An 11,119-nucleotide genomic window follows, 5' to 3' on the forward strand; every position below is an offset into this window, starting at 1 on the left:
ATTACCATTCCATAATTATTGCAGCTCCTCCTACATATTGGTATTTTGTGCACTGTTATCGAAAGCCGGCGATAACAACTTAATGTTTGTCGACCACCAACAGCTGTTCAGAAAAGTATGTTCGCTTATAATTTGTCTATTTACAATTACCTAATCATTAATTAAAACACGCAGGCAACGATGTCTTGGCTAACAAATACATTTCAAAAGCTGCTGATCGTGGGAGCAAAGACGTTACCCTTGGGCTCAACCACAACAGTGCGCCAGCTGTCGCATGCGGAGCGTCGGGCACGCGGTCCTACAGTGAGACGCTATGGCTACAAGGACAAGATTTTCCAGAGTGGTCTGCTGCCGCATTTAGACAATGGTCAAAAGCTACCTATGCCCGTGTATCGACCCAAGAATGCATGGTCGGAGAAGCGTGCGCTGTTTGGCCAGAATGACTACATCGACATCTTGGGCAACGATCGCTTGCATCCCACTCGAGTGCTGTATTCTGTGCCCTCGTGGTTGCGTGGCGTGTCCGGTAATGAGTATCAGGTGTTGCTGCGGAAGCGTCGCCTAATGGAGAAGACCAAATATCCAATAGCGCGTCCCACCAAGTGGCGAGAGATGGAGAAACGCATCTTGTATCTATACAAATTCCTAAATAGGAAAACAAAAACAGGATACTCCAAGCAGTAAATGCTATGTTTAAATAAAATGTTTTCTTTTAATTGATGTGTGCTTATGTCCAGCTTATTACTCTAGCAGTATCCGCGCTTCCTCGCCATCAATCATTATCTTCTGCCCATTGTAAAGGCAAAACTCGCGCTTCACATGCGCAAAAAGCAAATCCGTTATTAGGAATATTTGACCAGTGCAAAAGGCCAGTGTTGCACCAAAGTAAAAATTGGCGTTTGCTGAACCAGCATAGATCCAAAGATGCCATAGCGATCCCATCATGGACAACGTGACCAAGAAGAAAGTGAAGACCACAAAGCCATGGGCCATGACTAGAAGTTTAAAAGAAGTTACATATTAATAACGTATAGAGATTAACAACAATCTTCAACTTGCATTTCCAACAACGTCGCCACAGCGGCATTAAAGCCAAATAGAATCCGACATCGCCAAGACTGGGATAAGCACGAAAGACAGCCATGAGGGCAACCAAAACGGTGGCCAGAAGCATCGGTTCCTTACGCAGTTTAATGGATAATGGCACTAAATATAGTACAGTGGCATTTAGTTGGAATGTGATCAGAAACATAGTGCGGAAGTGCTCAAACATTTCAGTGAAAAAGTACCAAAAGAGTCCAATATTCGGTTGCAAATCACGGAAATAAAAACTACAAAGATAAGAATGATAATCATCGTAAATTAGATCTTTGGCCACACTTACATGAAGCCAAGAGTGCCGTCTAAGAAGTTCCAGCTATTCATGACCAAAAAGTTGGCTCCGGCAATTGCCAAGCAGAAGCTGGCGAAGATAAGGAATATAGCAATGCTCAAAAGCCGGCAGAGCGTCGAGCAAATATTAGCAGCAGTGGTGCAATGAGCACTACAGGGTAAAGACTGCGAACAGTCTCAAAAGCCAACAGGACGAGGCACACCAAGAGATGGCGCCTTGTCAGTGCACATAGAAAGGAGGCCAGTAGCAGATTACTTAATACCGTTGATGTGAGTCCAATGCAGCTCATCACAGTCAGTGGATTGAACAGATAAGCAACCAGCACCATCTTGGCAATGTCATAGTGATCTTTTTCACTGTACTGCAACTCTATAGAATCCTTGTCGTAATTCTCGCTTTCTTTCCGCTGTTGCTGTAGCTTTTTGTGCAACAAAACTACGACTCATCGAATAGAGCAATGTGGCAGTGCACAAATCACAGAGAATGTAAAGCAACGGCAGAAACGCGGCATAGTTAAGGAAAAGACTTGATATAGCCTTTAGGACCAAGGGTGTCTCATGTACTAGGTCTCCACTATACGGATCAATACCTTGCTGCAGCAGAAAGACACCTTCTTGTACTGAAAACAAAGTAAGTTGACGGCTAAAAGAAATATAATATATGTATAAAATGGTGTACTTACTGCGCTTGTAAGAGTTTAATGGAGTCGCAAACTCGACGCGATTGCCAATTAACGCTGCCACTGAGGTGCGGCTGAAATACAGACGTACGGCACCGCCCAATATTAGTAGCTTGAAGCATTTAAAGTCCATGGTTGGCCGGAAATTGAGATCTATGGTCTTTAGTTTACAATTAAAGCAACACACACATAATACTCCTAACAAATGTTTTGGTATTTTGAAGACGGCTTTTTATCAATGTGACCATATGCTGAATTGTAAAAAATGTAAAAATGATGTTTTCTTTAATACTAAAATAATTACCAGCTGTTTGATTTCACGGTGTACCAATACGCATCAAACTGTACAGTTGTTTACAATTTATTGTTGTACTGTATATTTTCAAATTAAACTTACGGTCACACTGCACAGTTCGTGCCTGTTTCAGTGTTTTATTTAATTCGTATAAATAAATTCTGTAATAGCGCTATTTTCATGAAATGGCTACGAAAAATAGATCTAAGAAATCTAGTCTAAGCTCCAGCACTTTCAAAGAGATTTCTGCAAGCTTCGACCAGCTGGTTCAGGATGCAGATCGTTTCTTAAAGTTTGTTTTTAGTCTCGACTAAACCGCGCACGTGTTTCAAGAAATGTTTTTCTTTTAGGCCGCAGCCGGAACAAGTGGGCGCTATTCATCAGTTAATACAGCAAACGTATACATTGAGCGTCAGTAGCGATGTGGCGAATCAAAAGGACGTTTTACCTGAGTTGGTGTTGGACCAAATGGATGAGGAACAAATTTGGCAACAACTCGAGCTACGCAATGCTTTAATGTTGCCACAGTTTGTGGAACAGGCAGCTCAACTTATGGCGACACGAGAACAGGATTTGGGCATTGAACTGGACGACGACGAGGATGAAGATGAGGCAGAGAAGTTGTCTGGACAGGAAAGCGATGAGGAGAATGAAGAGGCGCAGCATCAATCAGAATCGGAAGAAGACTCTGAAGGCTTCAATGAACCTAAAGCGAAATCAAAGCAAACGAAGGCGAAGCTCGGAAAGAAGAGTGGCAAGAAATCAGTGGTTGATGACACATTCTTCAAGCTGGATGAAATGAAGCAGTTTCTGGAACAGGAAGATGCCAAGGAAATGCGGCGACAAAAGAATAACAAAAATCCCGTTGACGATACAGAGGGCATCGATCATTACGCCGAGGATTTGGGAGTTGGCGAGCAAACTGAAGATGAAGAGGACGATGACGACGATGGTAATGTAAACTATGCGGACTTCTTTGATATGGATGAGGAGCTAGAGGAGGCAGCAAAAAATCTGCCAAAAGATAAAGCCAGAGACTTTTTCAATGAAAGTGAAAGCGAGGAGGAGGAAAAAGATAATGAAGATGAAGATGATGTAGAGCCGACAGAGCAGCCAGATGAGGTGGCAAGTGAAATCGATGAAGCTGACTTTGTTGCTCAAAGTGGTGTTGAACCTGCTAGTGATTCCGATTCGGATTCGCAGAAAGATGAAGATGAAAGCCAGCTTGAGGATGAAGAGAAATCAAAGTTTACGCAACAATCTTCAAATGAATTGCGTGAGACGCGATTGCTGCAGCGCATACGTGACTACGAGGATGTGGTGCTGGGTGACAAGCCATGGCAACTGCGGGGTGAAGTACAGGCGGGAAATCGGCCGCAGAACTCGCTGCTGGAGGAGATTCTGGAATTTGATTCGACGACGCGCCCGGTGGCAGCAATAACAGAGGAACAAAACGAAACCATCGAGGATATAATTAAGCAACGCATCCGCGACAAGGCTTGGGATGATGTGGAGCGCACTGTGCGACCCGTGCAAACGGCACAAGAATATCGTAAGCAGTTGGTGCTCGATCAGGAGAAATCCAAGCAGTCGCTGGCTCAGATCTATGAACAGCAATACCAACAAGAGATGCAGAAACTTGATCCCAATCGCGATGGAGATGATAGTACGACAGCCGAGTCCAAGGAGCATCAAGAAATCAAACGTGCCATGCACACACTTTTCCTCAAGCTTGACGCCCTTTCCAATTTCCATTTTACACCCAAACCGGTCGCTCCAGAGATTAAGATTGTCACTAACACGCCTGCCGTTCACATGGAAGAAGTGGCTCCTGTGGCCGTTAGCGATGCTAAACTTTTGGCACCCGAGGAGGTATTCCGTGGTCCCAAGCACACGCCGTTGGGCAAAACGGAACGCACGCGCACCGACAAGAATCGCGAGCGTCGCAAGAAGAAACAGAAACAACGCGCCATCAACATCGCCTTGGAGCAACGTGATCTGCAGCGTGCCAAGGAAGGCAAGGCGCCCACGCAGCGTGAAGCGAACGCCAAGTTATTAAAATCGATTACCAAGAGTCGAAATGTGCAAAAGGTAAGAGTATAAAACTACACCAAATAGAATTGTATATTAATGCATTTATTATCAATTGCAGATTACGAGCAGCAATGATCAGGGCGCACTTAAATCATCAAAGGCTTTCTTTAATAAGCTGCAGGATACAACATCATCGACGGCATCGGTTGGCAGTAAACGTCCCAAAAAGGACACTTCGAAAGCGAATGCCAAAAAACTCAAACTGTAACTTGTAACTAACATATTAGGTCTTTAATAAATGTTAATTATATTTGACAAGAAGTTACTGAAGGCGAATAAGTTACTTTTGTTGTTGTGCTTCAGTCACGTGTCGCCAAATGCGACGGTTCCTTGTGGAGAGCCAGGCCAGAAATGCTGTGTTTTCTATGGAACGCTTTAATTTGAAGCGCCATGGGAGCTGCCATGTGCCATAAGCAAGTCCAGGTCAACTGCGGGGGTGCACAAGGACATACATTTGATGGGTGGCTGTTGTTATTAGGCACGCGTGTCAACGCACAATGGGTTTATTTTTAGCGCTCAGATGTGTCCCGAAATAAAAAGGCGGCTTCAATAATAGCAATAACTTTTTTCTGTAAAGTGGCATGACGAAATATAAATATCACATAATCTTATGCTGCCCAAAGATAAATATTAGGGTTATAATATATTTTATATTGTTTCTGATCATGTATTTAAATGCGGCTGAATTTGCGCCAAAGTGATGCTTTACAACACTCAATTACAGTAATATAATTAGTATATTATTCGTCTTCAACTAGTATATTTTATAATACAACGTGCGGTCACCCTGACAATAACTCTATAGCACGTGTTGGCGTGTTTTGTTTAAATCTTGTTAATTTTTTAAACGCGAATTGCGAATAAGATGGTGAAAGTACAAAAGCCTCCACAGCCGAAATCGCTGAGTAAAACGCAGAAAATTGAGGGCGTTTCCAAGGAAAAATTAAAGGCTGCCAAAGAAAAGAAAACAACAGCAAAAGTTGTTGCCGCCGCTGATATTGTAGCTGACATTAAAAAGGCGAAGAAGTCGAAAGAAGTTAAAAATGTGGTGGAAAAGTCTGAGAAAAAGGCCTCAAAAGACAAGACAACTGAGAAGCCCAAAGCATCGAAAAAGGCATTGGTGCTAGCACCTCCGCCATCGCCTGCTGTAGCAGCAGCACCAAAAGCAAAAGGCGGCAAGAAGGTGACTGCGGCGCCGGCGTCGCCGGTGGCAGCAACACCGAAGCCCAAAGTGGGTAAGAAGCCATTGGTTGTAGCACCCACGCCATCGCCAGTTGCGGTAGCCCCTCGTAAAACAAAAGGCGGCAAGAAGACGTTGGCTGTGGAAGAACCTGTAGATGTTCCAACACTTGTTGAGGCAGCACCTAAAAAGAAAGGTGGCAAGAAAGCTGCTCCAATTGTTGAGCCAGAAGCAGCAGCTAAACCGAAAGTCATCAAGAAGAAGTTAGTGGAAGAAGCTGCTCCAAAAGAAAAGAAATCCGCCAAGAAGGATACAGATTTGGCTGAAGACAAGACAAGCCAAGCTAGAGGCAAAAAGAAGGATATTGCAAAACCATCACCAGCCGTCGTTGAAGAGAAGGCTGCAAAGAAGGAGAAAAAGCAAGAGAGCATTGCGGCTACTCCCAAGGAAGCCAAACCTGTCAAGGAGATCAAGCCTATTAAGGAAACTAAACCTGCCAAAAAAGCCAAGGAAGTCAAGGCTGTTAAGGAAGTTAAGCCTGCCAAGGAAGTCAAGCCTACCAAGGAAGCTAAGTCTGACAAAGAAGCCTCAAATAAAAAAGAGTTGGCAAATGGCAAAGCAGAGAAACCTGTTACCAAAAAACTGGGTAAGGCTCTAAAAACTAAAGGAGCAGCTGCGAAAGAAAATGGAGTTGAAAAGAAGCCCAAGAGAGAGATTGAGTTGAAGTATGAGCTCAAGCCATTTGATGAGGAACAATTCTTTTCGATTGTCAGCTCGGCGAATGTGCAAAAAGTTTGCGATGCTCTCAAGACACAAGTAGCCGAAGAGGTCAAGAAGCAAAAGTCCGCATCGATCTTCAAAGATTATCGTTACATACTGCAGGTGTGCAGCTATAAGATACCCAGTTGCCCGAAGCGTGTCGTGAAGTTGGCGCTAAAGAATTCACTCGTGGGCAGCGATGACGATGTGGCTATCATTGTGACGGACTTGCAGCGTGGCGCACGTTTCGACTATGAGCCTACAGTGCAACACTATGAGGATCTGTTCCGCGAGGCGGGCGTCGAGCAGAAGCTGACCGTGGTGCCATTCAATCAGCTGCGCAATGATATGGGCACCTTTGAGGCAAAGCGCAAATTCCTCAATACCTACGACTACTTTTTGTGTGATGGACGCATCTCTGGTCAAGCCCACGCTTTCCTCGGTCAGGTTAGTACCACATACTTTAATGCAGTCACCTAATATACTCATTATTATTATTGTTTATACCAAACTGATTCTAACTGTTTAACAATATTCTGATTTTTATATTTCACAGGGCACACAGAAGCCTCGCAATGTCCTGCACGCCGTGCGCCTGAGCAAGGAAGACGACCTGCCAAAGGAGATTACGCGTGCACTCTGTCGCACAGCTTACAGACAGCTGCACAAGGGTGATCTGACCGCCATTCCAGTGGGCAATCATGAGTTCAGCGGCAAACAGCTTGCAGAGAATGTGGAGACCGTTGTCAATCAACTGCAGCAAGTGTATCCCGGTGGCTTGGCAAACATTCGCTCGTTGTATTTGAAAATCGATATGGTTGGTACATCGGCACTGCCATTGTACATCAGCATGTGCTCCCCACCTGCAGATGCGCCCTACGTGGTCGGGCCGCGTGAGCAGCGTATGTTGAAGCTGAAGAAGCAGGCCAACGAAGTGCTGTCCAGATTCGCACTTACCAAGGATGTTAACTTTGTGAAGTTAACCGATGAGCAAGTGAAGAACAAGGCAGAAGTGCGTGCGAAGCGTCTGGCGCTGCAGTCGGCCGATGCCAAGGACGAGAACGATGAGGAAGAAGCAGCTGTGCCAGCGAAAAAGGCACGCAAAGAAGCGGCAGTTAAAGAAGTCGAAGCTGAAGAGGAAGACGATGACGAGGATGTTGAGGAGGATGATGATGACGTTGACGAGGACGAGGACGAAGATGACGAGGATGATGATGATGATGAGGACGATGATGAGGACGATGATGAGGATGATGAAGAGTAAAAGAAGCGAATTAAAGTATGTCGCACTTCCTTAGTCTCTATTTTGTATATGCAATTTACATTGTTTATGTATTGCCTAACAACGATGCAACAATTTTAGATAAGAAACCCATGTTTTATATAAGAAATAAACATTTTTACAGCTTCATTAGAGATCTGTAAAGCAAATCAACCATGAACTCAAATGATACGCACATTCTATGCATATAATTCTTAATTGTAATATTGGAAATATGCTATTAACGCTTAATGGACAGTATTTAATTGTTCAAAGCTGATACATCTGTTCATGTGCATATGTCCAATTGTGTGCGGATCATTTGCTTAACTAAACAGTATTATTAGTATGCAAACTGTCTAAATATTCACAGTGATTTGATTTAAATGTGTAGCACGGAAAAACGCATCCTTTATGTTGCATCAATGTATCAATGTGTGGAAAACGAAATACAAAGGAAAGGCTAAAATGCCAGCATGTCATGCCTTGGCTGCTTTGTGCTGCTTGTGGTCTTTGCTGTCCATAGAATCAAAATATGCACATGCTGCTATCATCGTGCATAGAGTAGTGTATGTATGTATGTTTAGTGGGGATATTAACAAAATATGCCAAGACTCTCTCTCGCTACGGGCGTTCCGTGTCTTGCTAAAGTGAAATGCACTTGAGTGCACACAGCTCTGTGTTGTAGGGGCTGTGGATAATCAAGCAGCCAATTTCCATAATAATCGAGTATGCGTTTGCATATATAGTAAGTATATATATATGTTATATAAACATTGTATATATTCGCGTGGTCGTACTTAATAAGTACTAAATCTAATACATAAATTAGCTTGTTCGAAACTGTTTCCCAAGTTTTGCCAAATGCCATATTGAAGTCTTTGAAGTTCTTTTTGATGGATGAGCAATTCTCATGCGTTTTGTGTGAGCTAGCGAACTACTTCAACATACATATGTTATGTGTAGGTTAATAATAATGAAAGGTCAAAAGGTCAGGCTACCCCAAAAGATGCACAGAAAGGTGGCACACGGCTAAAGTTAGCCCCGTCCTAATTAGCTTTATGGCATTCCTGGAGTGCTACGCAACTGTGTCAGACGTTAAGGTGAACCCCCAAACACCCCCTCATATGTATGTAGATGTGGTTGTATGTGGGAAGGACATGCTGCAGAGATTAAAAATCACATTCCATTCAGACGGAGAGCGCAATTTATGGATGAAATGTCGCTGGCCACGTCATGTAAAAACATTGTAAAGCTTTTATCAGACACATTATCATTAGCGGTTCAAAAGCTGCCAACTGCCTGTTGCCTGCCATAAAACCCAAATTGTTTTTCGGAGTAAATGCTTCCGTATTGACAACATGTCTGGTGAGTCACATCTTTAAATATTGCTTATATATATACATATATATGTTTTAATTTGAATTTGTGTTATTAAAAGTATTTTCATTTATTGCATTACCTTATTAATTACTTAAATATAGTAAATTCTTATTATTGTCGCCATAAGTCACAATTTAATATACTTTTATTTCATACCGTGCGGCTTATATGTAGGTATAAATATATTGCTTTATAGTATTATTAATCATTGTGGTTAGCAAGCTTACAAATATATTATATTATTTATGCACGTCTTGACTTTATTAAACTCCCATTTATTTCATTATTAAATGTGAATCTGTAAGCACGACATTTTCATTAAAAATTTGATTTATTTTCGATTTGAATATGGAGAATATTGTAATTCGTTCACCTGGCCGGTAAGTATTTCATTTGTCACATTGTTAATCGAATACAATTAAATAATTCTCTTCTTTCATATCACAGCTTCAGGATCAGTTCAATTATTTTCTGCAGAGGCGAGAAAAATTCTTATATTCCAAAGGTAATTTAAATCAGTATGCAATCTGTAAACAACAAAAATTGTTAACACAATTTTTTCCCATGCATATTCAGAAACCATTATATCAAGAGGTCAGCAAGTTAACTTATTAAATATAATTCTTGAAAATAAGGAAAATCAACTGCCAAATTATCTCTGAGAGGATCGATTTGGGGTACTAATTATTTAATTTTAAATAAAGCGTTATTACTCATTTATGTACATATAAGCGACTAATTATTCCAATGAATGGCTAAAAAGTGCTTCGTCAGCATACGAAATACCAGGAGACCATAGATGAACAGCAAGAGGAAATATAGAATTCATTTCAAGTAGCATTTTACAAGAAATCTAGGCCTAATGAAATTTTCTTATATTCTACCAGGCCAACAGAAGCGACTAGTAGGTAGCTGTAGAAAAATTCACTTGCGCCACGTGGTTATAAGAAAGCTCGCATAGTCCCGCTCTTAGGATCCACATATTAAAGCACACGTTCGGACAAATTGACCAATGGCATATTTGTAGATCAATCCACTTGCTATTTTATTATGTTCGCCTGGTATTTCAACTGCTCCACGTTCCAGTTCACTATGCTTCTTGTCTACATTTCTCAGCACCGTGCATCACTGCCCACAGAATAAATGTTGCCCGTCCCACAGGTTAAAATAAATTATTAGTTTGTGTTATTATAAGTATTATATTTATTTATTTAAATTGTAATGAAGATGGTAGTCATAAATGTGATAAGTAATAAAAAATAAATGAAGAGGACACAGTATAACTTTTAATAAAGAGTAGAAAATAATACAAAAAAATTGAGGTAAGAAACAATATAGAAAACTTAAAAAAAAAATACAAAAAAAATATATAAATATTTTTGCCAGGTAAGTATTAAACACAACATCCTTGAATTTTATACAAGGCTAGTATTCTAGTTACACGTTAATAAGAAACTCGTTTAGTTTGTCGTTGTTGAACACTTCTAGTTGTCGTGAACGGTTCAAAATTTCCAAATTATCAGATGAAATACCAGGCAAACATAAATCAGCAGCAAGTAATTACACAGAAAGTCAACGTTCATTTCTGACCAATCAGAAGCAAGCACTCATACTCCCGCTCTTAGGATCCACATCCTAGAGCACATGTTCTGAGAAATTGACCAATGGCAGCAAGGCATATTTGGCTCTATTTCTAGATCAATCCACTTGCTACTCTATTATGTTTGCCTGGTATTTCGGTTGCTTCACGTGTGATTTAACTAGGGATCGCGACCAAAATATTTGATACCCCCGAGTCATGAGAGCTGCAGAAAAGTGTCAAGTCATCAGATGAAATGCTAGGTGAACATAAACACGTAGAAAGAAGAGAAAACGAGATTATCCTGCTATTCTAATTTGCTCGCCTGGTATTTAGTTTACCTGAACGGTTAAAAAGTATCTCGTCAGCAAATGAAATACCAGGAGAATATAAATGAGCAGGAAGTGAAAATACAGAATTCATTTGCGGCACGTGGATGCATTTCAATTGCGTCTGTTGTTATTAAAATTTGCTTGCCAGGCCAACAGAAGTGACT

General features: G+C 41.4%; 4 protein-coding genes and 1 long non-coding RNA gene across 5 annotated transcripts; 4 read left to right on the forward strand and 1 right to left on the reverse strand.

Moving 5' to 3' along the window:
* Positions 1-8: 8 nt before the first annotated feature.
* Positions 9-720, forward strand: LOC132798427 (large ribosomal subunit protein mL51). The gene is made up of 2 exons (XM_060810321.1): positions 9-115; positions 175-720. Exons 1-2 carry the CDS (start codon positions 83-85, stop codon positions 682-684), a joined length of 543 nt encoding a protein of 180 aa, XP_060666304.1. The 5' UTR covers positions 9-82; the 3' UTR covers positions 685-720.
* LOC132798347 (phosphatidylinositol glycan anchor biosynthesis class U protein) lies at positions 688-2,317 on the reverse strand. The gene is given in 6 exon segments (XM_060810201.1): positions 688-995; positions 1,060-1,331; positions 1,385-1,497; positions 1,500-1,808; positions 1,810-2,012; positions 2,076-2,317. Coding segments are annotated over 6 exon segments (1,281 nt in total). The 5' UTR covers positions 2,206-2,317; the 3' UTR covers positions 688-741.
* A 143-nt stretch (positions 2,318-2,460) lies between these two features.
* LOC132798180 (U3 small nucleolar ribonucleoprotein protein MPP10) lies at positions 2,461-4,722 on the forward strand. Its single transcript, XM_060809975.1, has 3 exons — positions 2,461-2,659; positions 2,718-4,458; positions 4,520-4,722. Exons 1-3 carry the CDS (start codon positions 2,553-2,555, stop codon positions 4,667-4,669), a joined length of 1,998 nt encoding a protein of 665 aa, XP_060665958.1. The 5' UTR covers positions 2,461-2,552; the 3' UTR covers positions 4,670-4,722.
* A 524-nt stretch (positions 4,723-5,246) lies between these two features.
* LOC132795984 (ribosomal L1 domain-containing protein CG13096) lies at positions 5,247-7,835 on the forward strand. Its single transcript, XM_060806974.1, has 2 exons — positions 5,247-6,847; positions 6,957-7,835. Exons 1-2 carry the CDS (start codon positions 5,327-5,329, stop codon positions 7,662-7,664), a joined length of 2,229 nt encoding a protein of 742 aa, XP_060662957.1. The 5' UTR covers positions 5,247-5,326; the 3' UTR covers positions 7,665-7,835.
* Positions 7,836-9,335: 1,500 nt separating this feature from the next.
* LOC132783774 (uncharacterized) lies at positions 9,336-9,710 on the forward strand. Its single transcript, XR_009632190.1, has 3 exons — positions 9,336-9,424; positions 9,492-9,549; positions 9,621-9,710. It is a non-coding gene; the product is annotated as an uncharacterized LOC132783774 (long non-coding RNA).
* The last annotated feature ends 1,409 nt before the right edge of the window (positions 9,711-11,119 follow it).

Source organism: Drosophila nasuta, chromosome 2L (assembly GCF_023558535.2).
Source record: "Drosophila nasuta strain 15112-1781.00 chromosome 2L, ASM2355853v1, whole genome shotgun sequence".
Classification (NCBI taxonomy): Eukaryota; Metazoa; Arthropoda; class Insecta; order Diptera; family Drosophilidae; genus Drosophila; species Drosophila nasuta.